At 51.8% G+C, this 18,347-nt stretch overlaps 2 protein-coding genes and 1 non-coding gene across 3 annotated transcripts; all 3 read right to left on the bottom strand.

Moving 5' to 3' along the window:
* Positions 1-4: 4 nt before the first annotated feature.
* On the bottom strand, positions 5-1,234 carry LOC112885205 (GATA transcription factor 15-like). Its single transcript, XM_025950859.1, has 3 exons — positions 1,036-1,234; positions 857-975; positions 5-728 (listed from the first exon to the last, which is right to left on the bottom strand). The coding sequence occupies exons 1-3, from the start codon at positions 1,232-1,234 to the stop codon at positions 417-419; spliced, it is 630 nt and encodes a 209-aa protein (XP_025806644.1). The 3' UTR covers positions 5-416.
* Positions 1,235-6,312: 5,078 nt separating this feature from the next.
* Positions 6,313-8,695, bottom strand: LOC112886045 (3-ketoacyl-CoA synthase 4-like). The gene has a single exon (XM_025951796.1). It carries the CDS (start codon positions 8,385-8,387, stop codon positions 6,837-6,839), a length of 1,551 nt encoding a protein of 516 aa, XP_025807581.1. The 5' UTR covers positions 8,388-8,695; the 3' UTR covers positions 6,313-6,836.
* Positions 8,696-16,149: 7,454 nt separating this feature from the next.
* Positions 16,150-16,223, bottom strand: TRNAN-GUU. The gene has a single exon. It is a non-coding gene; the product is annotated as a tRNA-Asn (tRNA).
* Between the last annotated feature and the right edge of the window lie 2,124 nt (positions 16,224-18,347).

Here is an 18,347-nt window from a genome sequence, read left to right as displayed (position 1 = left end):
TTAAACAGGAAGCAACTCGAGTAGAAAACAGTAGACTGAATCAAAAGGAGGATCCTTTCGTGGGTCCCGAAATGTATGCAGCGATGCAGAGCAGGTGATGATTGATCGTTGGAGTGACCTCACACTGCGTAAAGGTGTGCAAACATCTCTGTCGTCGTCTGTATCAACTCACCTTTTGGGATCAAATGCTGATGATTACCGAACAGTGAAAAGTACTGTTAGTTAAGCCGCAGACGAAATCTAGAGAAGAGGTGGTAATTTGGCACGCGGGCTTCACTTCCAAACTTACATGTTGGTCGTCTAGCACTACTAGCAGTACAATGCAGCTTTGTGGTTGTGGTGATCTCATCGCTAAACTGATTAAGCTGGTGATAAAAAAAGAGGTTACTACTACTCTTGTGGTCAGTAGCCTAGCGCTAGTAGTACTGGAACAGGGTGGGCCTCTCCCGGACGGTGAACGCCGGCGAGGAGGGCATCACGTTGAGCATCCACGACAGGCAGGGCCCGTCCGCCGCCGCGTCGACGACGTCGCCGCCGTACATCCCGAAGGACGCCGACTTGGCCGCGGCCGCGCCGTAGCATCCCCACTGCGGCTGCGGCGGCTGCTGCTGCTGGTGCTGCTGCCTCGCGTAGCCGCCGCACGCGTACTCCTGCGGCGCCGGCGCGACGGCCGCCGCGGCGCGCCGCTCTTCCTTCTTGTACCGGATCCCGCAGGCGTTGCACAGCGACTGCGAGGGCAAGGCAAAAGAGCTCGGTGAGATCAACTCGTGTCTCGTGATGCGCATGCATGGCGTGGCGTGGCGGCACCAAGCGGTGCCACGCGAGAAATGTGGCTGTGTGAGCGACGCGCACGCACCTTGGGTCCCCGTGGCCCGTTCCGCCAGAGCGGCGTCGACGTGGTGTCGCAGTTGGCGCACCGCCGCGCCGGCGAGCCGCGGCCAGACGACTCCTTGCAGGGGGCGGCGCCGCCGCCGCCTGCTGCTGCGCGCGCGTGCGCGCCCGCGCCCGCCTCCGCCCGGCGCGTGGACGGCGTGCCGAGCGACAGCGTGCAGTCGACCGGCCCGCCGCCGTACGGCGACCCGTCCTCCTCCTCCTCCTTGTAGTAGTAGCACTGCTCCGCCCCCGCGGGGAACAGCATCGAGAAGGCCGATGCGGCGGCGCCCGTGCACCGGCCGCCGCAGCCCCCGGCGCCGTAGAACCCCCCGCACGCGCACGGCGCCAGCTCCTGCAGCATCCTGCGCAGCGCAGCTACAAGCTACTACAACTACCGCACGGCCGGGCTGGCGGCCGGCGTGGTATATATCGGGATGAGGATTGGATCGTAGCGCGCGGGAGGGCAGTGCTCAGCAGGGGAGGCGAGGTGATCGAGGGATTGTCGGCCGGGGCCCCTCGGCTCAGACGCGCGCTCGCAACAGCGCCCGTGTGCACTGGCAGTGGCACAGCGGCTGCGATCTCGAGCGGGCGGTTGGATCGATCGACAGACGGGTGGTGGATGGGTTTGAAGCTGCGGGGCGTTGGTGGCATGTGGCCGTGGGGGTTTTATAAGGACGGAGGACGTGTGGTGGCGGGGTGCGGGGTTGGCTGGATTCGGTGGGGGCGCGGGAAGCGATGCGATGCTGGTGCGGTGTGGCGCGTGTGCCCGCGCGCATGTCTGCCTGCGTGTCTGCCGCCTGCCTGCCTCCACTGGGGGGGAGCTCTCTCTGCTCTGCCGCTGCGGCGCGCAGGCGGCAGCGGCGGGCGGTCAAGGGAGCGCGCCGGGGCGGTCAAAAGAGAGTGAGGCCCGGCCGCCCCGCCCCGCCCCGGCCACGTGAAACGGGGAGCAGTCTCCCATGCGTCGCCAGGGCAGGGCGGTCAAAAGAGAGGCGGGGAGGGAGAGGCTGGCCGCAAAGCCTGGGGGCGCGGGGGCGTGTTGTGTTGTACTTGGAGCAGCAGGGGGAAGGGCGGAGGAGCAGTGGAATCGCACGTCGCCGATCACGAGGCGCACAGTCCGATCTGTTCCTTCCTCCTCGCCACCAGGGCTAGTCCGATCTCTATTCCCTTAATATACTGTGCGTTTGGAGATCCGTGGTGGGCGAATACGTATGTACGTCCTGTGGCACGAGTAGAACTACGGAAACGCTCTATGCTTTCTGAATCATCGGAAAATCAAATCAAAAGGGGGGATGGGTTCTTCAGTCTCTAATCATTTTTTTTCTTTTTTTTTCCTGCCTGTGTTGCATTGCTCATGTGGTACATCCTTACCATTCCGGGCTTCCAGCTCTCAGCTGTCAGCTGGCATGTTTGGCCGGGCGGGCGGGCGTGGCGCAACGGACGGATACGCCCTCAAACGCCGTGTCCCTGCTTTCCTTTGCAAAAATGAAAAGCATGTCCCGGCGTTCGGCTACATTATCAGGCAAGCGGAGCAGGCTGCAAGCTTCGGGCGCGAGGCGGAAACAACAAAGGAAGAGCCAAACAAAGAGCCCCGCCCTGGGGCTATAAACGGAAAAGAGGAGCGGGCCAAAGAGGAGAAATCGAAAGGAGCAAAAGGGAAAAGAGGGGACGGGCGCGAGCGCAAACCATCATTAGCTTCGCATCCAATTCCATGCAGCGGCCGGATAAACCCCCGAGAAAAAGACGTGGAGGTATAATTGCGAGCGAGCTTGCATGGAAGGGATCGACCGAATTTTGCCCGCGTCCATGAGCATTAGCCACACTGCCACGCCATGATGGCTACCGAGCCGTTCAAAAAAGCCCCGGGTCGAATCGAATCAGAATGATCGATGGATCGATCGGGAACTGAAACTGAATCCAGTTGCGCGTCTCTTTGCTCCTGTCGGGCGGGCGGGCGACTGGCTAGGTCAAAGGAGCGATCGGGTGCGGAGAAAGCAGCCAAAGGCCAAAGCCGGTGGCATGGAATGGAGCCCATGATTCCGTTTGCCGCAGCCCGTCGGCCGAATTAAAGCGCCGACACCACCGCCAGCTCGGCCCGCAGCAATCGCTCGATCCGGCCTCTGCTCTGCTCTGCTCCTCCTCGCCCCTGCCTGCGCGGCAGAGCAGAGGGTTCCTGTAGCTTTGCGTGCCTCGTGCTCCGTGCCCCCTGAGGCAAAAGCGACTGGCTGGCTGACGAGAAGCCGCTGTACAGCAAGTAGAGGTAGGTGCCGTGGCATGCATGTTCCACGCACCACGCTGCCACGCATGAGCGAGTCGATCAGAAGAGAGGAAGGAAGAGCAGACGTACGGTGTTGGGTGGGCGGGGCCGCGCAGCCGATCCGGCCGGGGAGATCGCCGTTCCAAAAAGTTGCCCCGACACGGCCAGGGCTGGGCCTAGAGATTGGCGTCTCGTTTGATTGCCTGGAACACATGCATCCATGCATGCATGAGCAGTCGTACAGGCCCCTGTTGCTTGACCAGGAACCCTTTAATTTGTTGGGATCTATTTTTTCTAATGAGGCGGCCGGAGGAGAGAGATCCAGAGAGGACGTAAGTAGATTAAGGCTGGGTGAGAGAGGTATCTCTTGGAAAGCGATATGTACTCTAGTTTGCTGAGGAGCTCGTCTCTCTCCTCAAGGTTTGAACCATTCATCCATCAGTCTATAGTCTACACAGTACTGAACATCTTAATTAGTTGTAAGCACGGTTGGTTGCATTTCTTTTAGAAACAGTGCAAACATTGAAAACTGATGTCTCAAATGTTTTGTAAATAATTGAAACGTTGTACAGGTGCAGGTGCATCGTCCATGCTCCATGTACACGCAAATCCATTGCCGTGAAAAAACTACAAATAAAATGAACTAAAATAAAATTTGGATAAAGTTGAACTTCGTAACAAAATTTGGTCATGTAGTGCAATCAGATCTGAAATTTATCCTTCTTCACATATTTTTAAAATGATTGGATTTGACCTTTGAGGTTTTATGTGTATACATGACATTGAAGCATCTACGCTTGCACTTCTGATCTGCGATCACTTGCTACGTTTAGCAAAAGCAGATGATTAGTAGCTGCGATACGCTTCGATCTGGAAAGCTGCGCCCTCCCCTGCGGTGGTTTACGTCTCGCCGTCGACGTCTAATCGGAACGAACGGATTACTTCTGGCTGGCTAGCTGCCGCTGCTGCAGTACCATTTGGCGGTCGGATAACGGCAGGAGGGCCCACGTGACATGGCCCATCAGCGGTCCTGCCTTTGGAAACAGGCCGATACGTCGACCACGGCACTGCCATCTGCTGTATCCGGGGGTGCACGCGGCGCCTGCATGCGTCGAGAAGCCGGTGGTGAAGATGACGTCGGTGCCGTCCAGTACCAGGCCGTCAGCGCAGAATGAAGCTGAATTAGCGGCTTCGCTTGATCTTAATGCTGCCTTCGTCAACCATGTCGAAGAATCTCTCACGCAGCTTGCCTAGCCGCCAGCCTAGGATCGACTGCGAGAAGCTGCTTTGATTTCTGGCACCATCCCATGCTTCTGCAACGGAATGTGCATCGCGTAGTAGGTTTCAGTCAGCGTTGCTACCAGCCATCTCTGGATTTTAAAGACCTCGGCAATGGTTAGAGTACGTGGCTCCATTTAAAGCCGGAGTTGTTCAAGGGACTCCAATATTATGACGGTAGTGGTTGGCAGAAGGGTTGTTGCTTTCAGCCAATGTTTGTTTTATTCTATTCTTCAGCCGTTTTAAAACGCCCTTTTACTCACGCGAGACTGTGTAGTGGAATCCGAGCTACAGCTACCTTCATCCTGACAGCCCATCTGGTATTGGACCTCTCTTGCAGTTTCATGGGTTGGGTCCGAACCAAGCTCATCCCGGCCGAGGGAGCTTTACAATCCTTTCGCCTGCCGCCACACAGGGTAGCAGGCCAGGCGCTTGGGATCAAAGCACGCATGGGCTGGGCCTTGCAGCGCAAGGTGGGCTCCTGTCAACATCATGATTTTTTTCCCCTGAAATGATGATTAGAAACCTCACAAGAAGCTCACTCAAATGTTCATTTTTTTAATAGGCACGTCATTCTTTTTTTAAAAAAAAAAGGCACACAAGATACCTAGTCGAGGCAGCTCTGTCAGTCTAGATGGGGCCCAGTGGCCCTTTTAATCAATTCCTCCTGGCAGAGTCCTATATAACCAGCCAATGACTCACCCTTCCAAAGAAAAAGCCTAGAAACCAACGGTGGGCACTTGGCAGCATTAGCAGTTCCCCCTATGGTTGGACGCTTGCTTCACTTGCCGCTGGCTGGCTGGTTTGTGAATAGTTGATGTTGATGAAGAAAATAAAGTAGGTACATGATTAACAGCCTGCCTGTACTTTTGGCCAGACAAGAGTACACATTGGAACTGGAGGCAGGCTGCTCCACTTGATGTGGCCCAGCACAAATAACATGATGTAGAGTAGCACCAGACCCGTCTTGGACCAAGATTCTTGGTGTCTCTGATTAAAAAATTAAACTAATATGCAGATCTTGCCTTGCTACACATGGCTCCAGGGCTCGCTTTTGTTTTTCCAAAAGAGGGACAGGAGGGCTTCCAGCTATCCAAAGAAGCAAAAACAGAGAGCTTCATGTAACGAGACAGCGGCCAAAGGGCGGGGTTTCTCAGCAGCGAGGGGAAAAAACATCGAGAAGGAAGCACCCAGACGACTAGGGATTGTGCGAAGCAAATTAAGTGTCCAGATCTGATTAGAACATGGGTCATGGTTCCCAACTTGTGCCAACGAGAGGAACTAGCACAATTGAAGGTTGAACTTCCTTAATTCATGAAAGTGCTTTTCAATTGTGAAAAAATCGACAAAGATTTTCCACAATTGAAGGTTGACTATGGGCATTCCAAGCTCATCTAGATCAAGTCTAGCACCTGATAATTTTTGGATCATCGAAGACCATCGCCCACTCCGGTCCCACGGTTTTTCTCCAAGCCCTGGCCCCACACTCCACAAAGCCGCGGAGGGGATTTCCATTGTCGGATCGGAGAAGAAGGCTAGTTGGTCGAGCACGAAGTACCAGGTACGATCGTTATCATACGTTCCGAAAAAAATGATCACGCCTTCTCAAAATCTAATGAAGAGCACCAGTTTGAATGAAATTTTTTCATAATTGCATTTAGGATAGCACCATTTTTTTCTTAAGAAAATCAAAGACCACGGGCAATAGCAATATAAAATAGAACTCTCTTCCACTGTACTGCAGCTGCAACATGCCTGTGTTCGCCAGCAAATCGTCGGGCTTTCAATGGATGGAATGTAGGAACATCAAGCTGAATATCTGATAACTTAGCCTTCCTAAAGGAATTAAACAAGGAACTTAACAAGACAAACAGGTAGAGATCTAGGTATTTAACAAGACAAACTGATGAAAGGCAAAAAAAATGATGCGATATCAGCATTCAGGCCAGTGATATAGTTCAGAAAGAGCAAAATTTCCAAGTGAACAGCTAGCACAAATATCACTCCATCCATCCGCCGACACACACAAGACACTCCTTTGCCATCAACATACCTTTGGTAAAAATAAAAGGAACGGCCCTTCCTCTGGAGTTTGGACCACTAACTAGTACTGGCAAATGACAATCGGCAGCAACGGCTAAACAGACAAATGTACATACAACAATCATCAGCACTAGTCTGCAAACTTACCAGCAGGGGCCCATGTTTCCCTCTCGGACCGGATGATCCATGAAGTACACACCAAAGATCCAATGCTGACGAACACATGGTTACAGAGCAGAGCAGAGCAGACCTGCAGTAAGCCTAGAGATTCTTCCATTGCAATCATGCATGCTCTGGAAAAGCAGTGTCACAACTAGCCAGATGAGTCTTGAATTCAAGCTATGATATCTGTATTGGAGGGGCGTCGATGGATGTGGTCATGTGGATGCTATTGCTGCGCCTTGTGTATGGGGAAGCCGTCGACGAGCTCCACCGGGTAGCGGTCAATGCAGTCGTCCCACGGGCTATTGGGCGACGGCTTGACGTTCCGCAGAGCGTGCCAGACCGCGCTGTTGCACTTGAACCCGCTGCCGAACGCGATCTGCCAGATGCGGTGGCCGCGGCGGACGCGGCCCTTGGCCTCCATGTAGGCCAGCTCGTACCAGATGGAGCTGCTCGACGTGTTGCCGAACCGGTGGAGCGTCATCCGGGACGCCTCAACGTGCGCCGGGCTCAGCTGCAGGTTCTTCTCGAGCTCGTCGATCACGGCGCGCCCGCCGGCGTGGATGCAGAAGTGCTCGAACGCCAGCTTGAAGTCCGGGATGTAGGGCTTGACCTTGGCGTTGAACAGCTTCTTGACCACCAGCGTCGCGAAGAAGAGGAGCTGCTCGCTCACGGGCAGCACGAGCGGGCCCAGCGTCGTGATGTTCGTCTTGAGCGCGCCGCCGGCGATGGCCATGAGGTCCTTGGACAGTGACACGCCGGTCTTGCCCTCGCCGTCCTGCTCCTGGTACACGCAGTTGAACGCCTTGTCGTCCGCGCCCTTGTGCGTGCGCACGACGTGCTTGAGGCTGTACTTGGCGCGGCGGCGGTCGGCGCCGCGGTTCGAGAGCAGCACCGCCGCGCCGCCGACGCGGAATAGGCAGTTGGGGATCAGCATCGATTTGCGGTTCCCGAAGTACCAGTTCTGGGTGATGTTCTCCGTGCTGACAACCACGGCGTAGGTGTTGCGGTGCACCTGCAGCATGTCGCGCGCGAGGTCGATGGCGATGACGCCCGCGCTGCAGCCCATCCCTCCGAGATTGAAGCTCCGGATGTTCCCGCGGAGCTTGTACTTGTTCACGATCATGGCCGACAGGGATGGCGTGGGGTTGAAGAGGCTGCAGTTGACGACGAGGACGCCGACGTCCTTGGGTTTGACGCCGGTGGCCTTGAAGAGGTTGTCGAGCGCGCCGAACATGACGGCCTCGGCCTCGGCGCGGGCGTTGGCCATTGTGGGCTGGGGCGGGATGGCGTGCATGGCCTCCGGGACGTAGGTCTCCTCGCTGAGGCCGGAGCGCTCGAGGATCTTGCGCTGGAACTCGAGCGCGTCTTCAGAGAAGCCGCAGAGCTTGGAGTGGCGCATAAACTCCTCGAAGCGGACCTGGAGGTGGGCGGGCGGCTTGTAGCAGGCGAAGTCGACGAGGTAGACGGGTCGTGGGCGGGTGAGCACATAGACGGTGGCGCCGAAGACGAGGACGGCGGAGAGGACAAGCACGAAGACGAGGTTGTACTGGAGGTGGAGCCACAGCTGGCGCAGATCGTTGGGGTCGGTTCGCCCGGCCTCGAGGAGGATCACGGCCATGAGCGGGAGCAGCATCAGCGTGAGCAGGTGGGTGATGAGGTAGTGGTACCCCAGCTTCACGTACTTGAGGTTCACGCTCTGGAGGAAGTCCGGCAGCCGCCGGTGAGGCGGCATCGCCGCCGCGGCGGCCGCCGATCGGGCGGTGCCTCCGTTCATCTTTCCTCGCTCCACCGGCCTAGATCTGGACGCGGAGTGCGAGTCAAAGATGGGGGCGCAGCGCCCCTGATGCGTGGACTGGCTGAATGGATTCTTCTCGTTGTGGGAGGCGTTTCTGGTCTTGTGGCTGGCGTGGTCGTGGGATAGAGATGGTGCCGCAGCAGCCGTGAGGATCGGAGCCGGCGGATGAGGCGAGGTAGTGGTGCGGGAAATGAGCGCGGCCGCCGGAGGCGGAAGCGAATCCGGCGGCGGCGGCGGGGGGCGAGGCGGAGACGGGTTGTTGCGGAGAGGGAGAGGGGATAAATAATGGGAAGGGGTGGGCGTAGAGGGGTTTTTGGCTCTTGTGCTCCGTTTCTTCCTGGAATTTTGCAGGGGCACCCTCTGTGAATCCGGGATTTCAGTTACCAAATGAGTGAATTTCATCTTTAGTTCCCTGTACCAAGTTTAAACTTTGTTGTGCTCCTGCCTTATTTTCAAAAAAAAAAAAACTTTGTTGTGGAGCATGTGTGGCTAAACTTTTATACTTTTAGCAACCATTATAATCAAAATAACTTCAACTTCGGTCTAGGAGAATGATATGTATCTCTGCATTATTCCAATGGTCAAAACGTGTATAGACTTTTTGTTAATATAAAAGGAATATATGTGACCAATTATCGAGACAAGGCTCAATGGCAGGCGTGAATTTTTTTTTGAGTACAAGCTACATATAACAAAAAACTCAACTTGAACTATATATGCATTCCTTGTTTGCCCATTGGACGAATCTGATGAATCGCGTGGTAATATCATCTAGAGTAGGAAAATTCAACCCACGTGACATAGTAACCAGCTCATCCACACCTGGTTGATTAAGAAGCAAAAAATTAGTCATTTAACACTAAGTCAAAATTAAATATTGGCTAAAACTACATTATAACAATTAATGTTTGGCTATTTGGAAATTTGCCCCTGTTTTTTTACTTTACACATCACTGTCACTCCATTGTAGTTGATGGTTCGATTGATATTGTTGCAGTTTTCTAATAACAGGTTTGCAATCATGGTCCAAAACAAAACGGGCAAATTTGCTATCGCCATCTATACTATTTGCAATTTTTTTACTAGGCACGTTATTATCACACCGCTATAGCCATTTCTGAGGCGACTACTCTAACCATCCTGAACTGAAACCAAAAGGAGGTACAGGCGGCGCTCTGCAAAGTTGCCCTGACACGCCAGAAAAGCGGGGACAGGGACGGGATGCTGAACAGAAATCCGCGTTCTCACCGGGACGCGACCGAAAAGAGCGTCTGGAAAGCGAAAAAGATTCTCGAGTCAGAGGGAGGGAGAGGGGGAGAAGCCGTCCCCGGGCATCCGGTTCCGTGCCCAGCGCCCCAGCCTGGCCCTCGTGCTCGTGCCCGCCGGTCAGCGGCACAGTGCACCCACCGGCCACCACCACACAGTGACACAGAGAGGCTGGAAAAAATAAAGGGAGCTCGGCTCGCGGCTACGCGCATCCGCGCTGCCACAGTGCACACCAGGTTCCGCGCGGAGGCAGAGGCGGCCAGGCGGAGCCGCGGAGAGCACCCCGGCGGCCCCACGGCGCACGGCCGGGAATCACCGTGAACGCCGCCGGGCCCACGTGCAGCCAGTCGCGTGCGGGCCCGGGACGGTTTTTCTGCCCACCTGTGTTCTCTTGTCGCCGACGCCGCGGGATTGGACTGGGACGGCCTGGCGGGTTGCTGGCGATCCAGCGACGGGGTGCCGCCAAAGTGACCGCGCGATGCCAACGGGGACGACGGGGTGCGCGGCGGCCGGGAAGGACCCGGGCTCCGGGTAGAAGCGCAAGCGCGTGTGGGTGCGGCGACGGGGGATATCATGTCACCCACGGCCACGGACCCCCTGCCCTGGTCCTGGTCCAGCCAAAAAAGACGACCGGGATCGCGGCAGACGGCGACAGCCGCCGGAGGAGAGAAATTTGCTTGGGCGACGCGGGGCGGCGGAGCGTCTGGTTTCCACCCAGTTCTGATCGTCGCGCGCTGCACGTGCCCACAGCATTCCTCCGCTCATTTGACAGCCAGCTCCACGGCAGTCCCTGCTGCCATCGACGATGAACCATGCATGCTCTTTTATTTCAGTTATTAATAAATACTAGTAAATAGTAGCAGTAGTAGTGATAATTGAGATTTGAGAGACGCGTGGTGCGGTCGAGTTTTCTGATGGCGAGAGGCGGGGACGAAATTGCCATTTGTCACACGGCAGTCGCCCAGCTCGTAAGGCTCGTGGCAGAAAGGACTCGACGGAGCGTCCGGTCCCGGCCGTCTGCGATTTGGAAGTTTGGTCCCGGCCAAATTTTAGAGGTCGTTTTCAGCGTGAGCAGCTGTAGACTGTAGCATCGTTGCTAATTATCTGGAGCTGCTCGCAGGTCCAGAAAAGGACTGAAGATTTCTACTACCAAGTACTCCTCCTACTGCCAGCAGCAAATGACAGTTCACCGGCCGTTACAGTTGGGGCGAATGTGGAGTTAGCCAGCTACTTCCACCTAAAACCAGCGATCCGCCACGCTAAATGGTGCTGTCACAGATGATGCCGGCTGGGGTCGGCGGTTGCGTCTTCTCTCCGCTCGTTTGCTTCCTCATCCGTCGTCGTCGTCGTCCTGTCCATGGATGGTACGAGCTGAAAGGGACGCCGGCCGGGCTTCAATGAGCTCCGGACAGCCGCCCATGCGGCGAACAGTCGATAGGTACGGAGGTGGCTGATCGGACACGGAAGAAGGCTCTTCTAGCTTTTTCGATCAAGCCATCGTGTTTTTTTTTGGGTGGGGGGGGGGGGGGGGTGTTACCTGAAGAAACAGACAGCGCTCATAGTTTGGCAGTTCAGAGTCAAACTACTAGTGTAGCTTGAGCTGTATTTTCCGTTCGTATGACCAACGATTTTTGCAGGATTCGAATCTACCGTCTCGATCTTTTTCCCTGAGTCTTGAGGTGGGTTTGAATTTTGATTTCCCTAGTTCGACGACGACGGAAGAAGAGCAGTTGAGCAAAGGTCAATTACAACACTGCGGCGACAGTAGTTGATAGCACAACACGATCGAGCACCAGCTGTATCCTAACCGCGTGGCAAATGCTGTCTTCCAGGAGACGAAAAACCTGGGTCCTGACTCCTGACAGGTATGGTTTGTCTCTGCAGGCTCTGTTGGACGTTGTTGATTTGTGAGGACATACAGGGGGATTCTCAGCTACTCGAGCGATTTTGAGCACGTTAAAATGCTCAGTCTTAATCACGCAAGCTCATCCTTAAAGTGTCGATCTGGCGTTCCAAATGATCTGTCACGTCAGTTTTGGACCAGTGGCAACTAACGGTTACAATGGTGCAGCGTGGCATACTCATCCCTCTTTTCTTTTGATTAAGCGATTTGTAACATGCTGATCCGAAGCGATGAAATGAATATTACTGAGAAATTCTCAAAAATAAATAAAAAAACTCAATATCAATGCCGTTTATATAAGAAATACTACTTATTTAAAAAGGTAAATATCCTGATCTGAACAAGAATCAGAAAAGCATTGTTTGTCTGCAAGCTTGTTTGTGTGTACTCTATGCAGCAACTAATCCTACAGGCCCCACCATCGCCCACCCCGGTTGCTATACAGCAAATAGTCCTGGTAGTGACATAGGGAGTGGCCCGGATCTGCATTGCATTATTTGCAAGTTTTCTGTCGGTTATGGTATGTGATCCTGGAACTGCCCGGCGAGCCACCGGCATCAGGCATCCAACGCATGTGCAGGGAAAAAGGCTGGGGCCTTCTTCTCGGAGACAATGCCCTCATCGATCTTGCAATGGCACCTCATCCAGTGGAAATAAAGTAACTTTCCACGAGATGCAAGTTGTGCCTTGTAACATGAGCTGTTCCTCACCCTCTCAATCTTTTTGTTAAAAAAATGGCCTGATCTGAAACAGACATCTTCAGTTAATATACATTCGGATGCGTGTCGCAAGACTGCAAGAGCAGTGGACGCTTACTTGCGCGCTTAGCTTCTCTGTGTCAATCCTAGCCCCCCCAAAAAAAGAATTAGAGACGTGTCTCTAGTACCAGCAGCAAGGTCTCTTTACATTTGCACAAGCTTGAGATGCAAGGCTCAGACCAGAGCAATGTGATGCACAAGTCAGCAGCGAGAATTTGCAACGCAATAGTTCCATACACGGCCTGTTTAGATGACCTGTAAACGCAAAATGGGAGCTGTAAAAGTTTACAAGTTTTTGCGTTTACGGCTCCCACCCCGTAAACGCAAAAAAGCCGTAAACGCAAAATTTTCGAAGGAATCTTGCCAATTTGAAGTACTAAATGAAGTCTATTTACAAAACTTTTTGCATGGATGGGCTGTAAATCGCGAGACGAATCTAATGAGCCTACTTAATCCATGTTTTGCAACAGTGATGCTACAGTAACCATCCGCTAATTATTGCTTAATCATGGATTAATTAGCATCATTAGATTCGTCTCGCGATTTACAGCCCATCTGTGCAAAAAGTTTTGTAAATAGACTTCATTTAGTACTTCAAATTGGCAAGATTCCGTCGCAAAAAAAATTTGCGTTTACAGGACCCAAATGCAAAAAAAAAATACGCAGGTCCGTTTAGATGCGTAAAGACAAAAACGCCGTTTTTGCAAAAAAAATTTGCATTTACGGCATGATCTAAACAGGCCCACATTTGCGGACATACTTAGATTATACCGTGAACCATTAGAGAATTGGGCTCGCTTGGCAACCTTTTCCTCGGGATGACGGGATCCAATTGGCAAATGCGAAGTTGCGTGGGGATCGACGCCGAGATGGACGTCTCACCAAAACCTCTACACAACGACGGCAAATCAACGTGTGACAGAAAACGATTTGTTAACCATGCAGATGCGTGAATCCGCTGAATGGACCGTTGGATTCGGCCAAGAAGATATCGGAGAAAGTCATGCATCCTACATCATCTCAGCTGAAAGGTTTTATCATATCCGAGTAGACAAATCATTAGACATCTGCAGAAGTTCATCTTGTAATCGCAGGCTTAGAAACTCGAAGCAATGAGCAATTCATGGCTTCCGGAGCAGCAGGTTGAGTGCCCTATTGACAGTAGGGTACAATGTGAAGATAGTCTATATCTGTAGCTGAAATCACTGAAGTTTCAGTCAGAGTCTTCAGGAAGAGTGAAGGTCAACATGCCTCGCTCGCGTTGGCGATACAGTACGTGTCACTGGATTGCTGACTATTCATTTGACTACATAGTCAGCCGCACAGGACTTTCCCTAGTATTCCTCGTAGGAGAACTGTCGAGGAGTTTATGACTGTTCTGTTTCTGAAAGGCCAAGTTGAGTGTTCATTTGTCACCGTCGGAATGTCACTACTGTTTTTTGTAACCATGCCATAGAATTTTCTGACGATTTTCGGTTATTTCTCCTGAGTCCTGACGGATCAACGAACCAACCAACCAACCCAACGAACGTACCAAACGGCGGGGGATAGGATACCTTTACGCCTGTAGCTGTGAGTTGATGAACTGACGTTAACATCTCATTACACCAAACTGATCAGAACGAAGCAATACAAAGACTGGTTCTAATCGGATGGTTATAATCAACCTTGGATTCTTTTGCGCTTTTGGCCACCGAGGAAGACGAACAAACATCAAAAGTTAAGTGCAGAGAGCTCCAATGACAGTACTCGTGTACTGGCTGCGCTTGGCACTTAGCCAGGCCGGCAGGTCGCCATGGCAAGCAGTGGACGACGGGACTGGAGTGCCGTGTGCCTGGCAACGATTCCTGATGCCACTGCCATATTCCTTACAGGTCGTGAACCAGAAGGTGGCGCCGTGGCGGTGGGGAAGAGCAAACTGAAGTCTCACGATGGATTCGGCTTCGATGTGGGGGGCAGAGAGCACGAATAAAGGAAAGAAGAAGGTGACATAGCCATCACTCCATCAGAAGTACAGAACGGACGGACTGTTCCTTTCCTTCTCACCAGTTCTCACTTAGATTCCTCAGCTACAAGGTGTGATCATGTGACCCACCGTATTCGGGGTTACACGCTTTAAGGGATTAACCTTTTTTTTGACCGAGATTAACCTTTTTCCATAGAGCCCTATAAATCTTTCATTATAGTTTTTCTTTTTGCAAAACTAACGGAGCAATATAGAAGCGACCTTCTTTTAGAGCCCAATAAAACTATGGCCCAGAGAGGGATACCAATAAAAATGGAATGCAACCAGGTCTAAAGGGAGCCCAGTAAAAGCCCATCTAAGCAGGTCGAACCGCCTCGCGCTGTAAACCTCTCGACAACCCCAACAAGGTCCGCCACGTACTCATACACGCGTTCCCTTGCGAGTCCATTATCTTCGCCATTGTGGACCCCACGGGACACGAGTATAAATTCCAGGCCCATCAGCTCCTCTGGATCATCGCGCGACACGAAGAACCCGAAACCAAACGGAACAGAGAGACAGGAAACGAGAGGGGAATCCAGAGACGCCTCGTCTCAGATCCAAACTTATCGGCGATGATGCTGCGCGCGGCGGGCAGGAGGCTCCTCGGCGCCGCGTCCGGCGTCAGAGGCGGCGAGGCGGCGCCCGCGGTGGCGGGGGCGGCGCGGCGGGGGTACCACGAGCGGGTGGTGGACCACTACAACAACCCGCGCAACGTGGGGGCCTTCGACAAGGACGACGCGGACGTCGGCACGGGGATCGTCGGCGCGCCGGCGTGCGGGGACGTCATGAAGCTGCAGATCCGCGTCGACGAGGGGTCCGGCAGGATCGTCGACGCGCGCTTCAAGACCTTCGGGTGCGGCTCCGCCATCGCGTCCTCCTCCGTCGGTGAGCAAAGCCAGCTCCCTATTCCGTCGTGCACTGTAGATTGTTAATCTCTGCACGATTAGGTTTTGTTCGTGCGAATTTGATGTTTGGGTGATAAGGCCTTTCTGGGATATTTATAGTCTGATCGATTATATTGTTGGGAGTGATGGGAATGAGGTGAAACCGGAAATGATCGTAATAATTTAATTGGAAAATTACGATGGGTCTGTGTTGATTTTGATGGTGTGGAAATCCGGGCCTGAGGCTATCTGCTACTATCATGCTGTTGGGCAAAACAATAGTTCCGATATCCAGTACTCCGTCCTCCCTCCGTCCAAAAAATTTTAAAAACCGAGGGGTTAAATTTAAATTTAACCAAATTTTAAATTTAAATTTAACCAAATTTATATAAAAAATAGTGTTAACATTTATATTACAAAATAAGTACTGTTAGATTAGTCATGTAATATATGTTTATATTAAATTTATTTGGAGACATAAATGTTAGTAATTTTTCTATAAATTTGGTCAAACTTAAAACTATTTGACTTCTTGGAAACGAGAATTGCTTTCTTTTTGGGACGGAGGGATGTAACTGGGACGGAGGGAGTAGTTACATGTACCATAAGTATCGGAAGGGATTAAATTGAGGGAGGAAATGGAGTTATCCAAATAAACTCTTATTTTATTTCGGTATCATGGAACTGGCCAAGTCCATGCTATTCTAGCGGCTGTCTCTTATTAAAGCATGAAGGACGCCTTGATCATACACTGAAAAATAAATATAAAATGGGAGGGATTACCCTTCTTTTGTTTAAAGAAGATTAGCAATTTGAAGTTTTGAACCCAAGACCAACCTTGTCCTTGTGCTTGTTTTAGTTTACTGGTGGTAGGTTTGCTGTAAAAAAACTGCTCCACTAAACTAATAAAAAAAGAACATTGCGCTAGAAGGAGGGCTTGAACCTCCGACCTTGTGGTTAACAGCCACACGCTCTAACCAACTGAGCTATTCCAGCTAGGCATGCCCCGTGTGCTGACATATTATTCTTGATAGTTGCACCATTTCGTTTCCTTGTTACCGTTTGAACATATCACTCTGCGGATGTAGTGCTGCCTTCGATGCGAAGGACTCAATACTTTTGGTGATTGTATAATATTGTGATTTTACAACTAGCAATTGCCATGCTGTTTCTTAAACGCTTGATTTGGTTCACTGACATGCTTTTCATCACAGAGTTTATGCTTTTCCTTCTGACTTTTTTGGCTTATAATTTTACCAATTTAAATTTATTGTTGGTTTCTTATTCATTTCTGCACTTGCAGCTACTGAGTGGGTTAAGGGCAAAGAAATGGAGGAAGTAGTCGCAATCAAGAACACGTAAGTTATGATTCTGCTGCTTGGAAATCATTGTCCGATATTGGTTACTTTGGTTTGGCAAGGCTACATGCCTGATGCATCGAAATGTGTGTTTTCGCCTGTATGTAAGGTCAATTTTTTCTTAGTGATATTAATGTATAGGATTAAGCATAATCCACCAACTCTGCATATGTATAATGTATGTGTGCACATTGTCCTCATGTGCATCGCCTTTATGTTTGGTTGGAATCTAATAGCTGATCTGCTTTCCCTCCCTTGTTATGCTACATCAACTAAGCCTGTAGCAGTCAATTGTAATGTTGCTGCCTAAAATCTCTACAATATTAAGTATATATCTAGCGTGTTAACTTCTGCTAGGAATTTGTGTGGTAGTTTCTCTCTGGTCACTGGTCAGGAGTAACTCCCTAACCTGGTCTGGTAGTTCTTTTTACTGAATGGTTTGTTTTTTTTTTTTTCAATATTCATATCAGTGTGGGTGAAAGTTTGGCTCGCAAGTCTCAACCTCTTGGCTCTCTATTGCACAGTATCGATTTGTTGGATCTGTATTTATACATGTACGTCTTTCCTTTTTTGTTCAGTGAGATTGCAAAGCACCTGTCTCTTCCACCGGTGAAGCTCCACTGCAGCATGCTCGCTGAGGATGCGATCAAAGCCGCCGTGAAGGACTACGAAGCAAAGAAGGGGAAGCTGGCCAAGGCAGACGAGTAGGACACCCCAAAAGAGCTCGGCCACCTCTAGCTGACTAGCTCTGGCAATGAGGGGCCTCATGTTCTCGGCGTGTATGATCGTCACTTCTGCTAGCGAAAGGGCATGTATATAGACAAGAAGGCTATGACGTTTGGGTAGTTTCATCAAATAAGAGAACCGTTTTGTCCTGTAAGTGTGCTATATATACACACCTCTTGTAACCTGTATGGTACCGCAGGAGCTTCGTTCATGTGCTACATTGGTAATTATTATCTTCCTGGGTGTTTTGCAGCGTGCATAGAATTAGGATTTAGGGCATATGGAGTTGTGGAACGGCTATATATGCCGAAGCTGCAGTGTGCAGTGACAGGTTTTACTCATAATATGCGCAAGTAATGCCATCGCGGGTGTCGGAAGTACTGTTGGTACCAAGCCATGTTTGCTCCGTGCCATGTGTCTCCATGCCGGCAAGCACCATTTGATCTTCTTTAGAATGTATGTTGGTGCTAAAGTGCTAAAGTTTAGTGCTGGTCTGTCCAAACCGGAGTGTTAATAAGATAGGTTATAATTTATTTTTTTAAAAAATATAAGTACTAATAGGTACCACTCAACTTTAATCCAGCCAAATAACTTTACGCGGACGTCTCGATCTAGCATCAGATCAGTCAACTTTAGTTTTCCTGACTGCAGTTGCGGTTTTGCGGGCAAGACGACGCTACGGGGATATTTGTCCGGTCACGCCAACTGACCGAAAAGGCTTCGCTGAGACGTGGTCTCGTTCAGAGCCGTCCCTGACACCTAGCTTTGAGTTTCGGCACGTGTGCTACTTTTAACTTTTTTTCCTAAATCGAAGCCCAAACGGAAACGGGTGACGGATGCTCGAGGGCAGATTTGCGTGGGTCCCATTCCCGGCCAGCCCTGTCCGATCCTCCGCGCGCCGTTTTACACTGCTGGTGGCGGCGGCGGCGGCGGCCGGGCGGGCAAGCCCAGCGGCCAGGGAAGCCTCCCCAGAGGCTCACAGGGATTTTTGTCGCCATCGTGGATGCTGGAGCTTCGGCCTCCGGCCGCGGTCGTG

The sequence above is a fragment of the Panicum hallii genome, chromosome 3 (assembly GCF_002211085.1).
Source record: "Panicum hallii strain FIL2 chromosome 3, PHallii_v3.1, whole genome shotgun sequence".
Classification (NCBI taxonomy): Eukaryota; Viridiplantae; Streptophyta; class Magnoliopsida; order Poales; family Poaceae; genus Panicum; species Panicum hallii.
The sequence above is the reverse complement of the archived record's forward strand: the minus strand, read 5'-3'. Positions and strand labels throughout refer to the sequence as shown.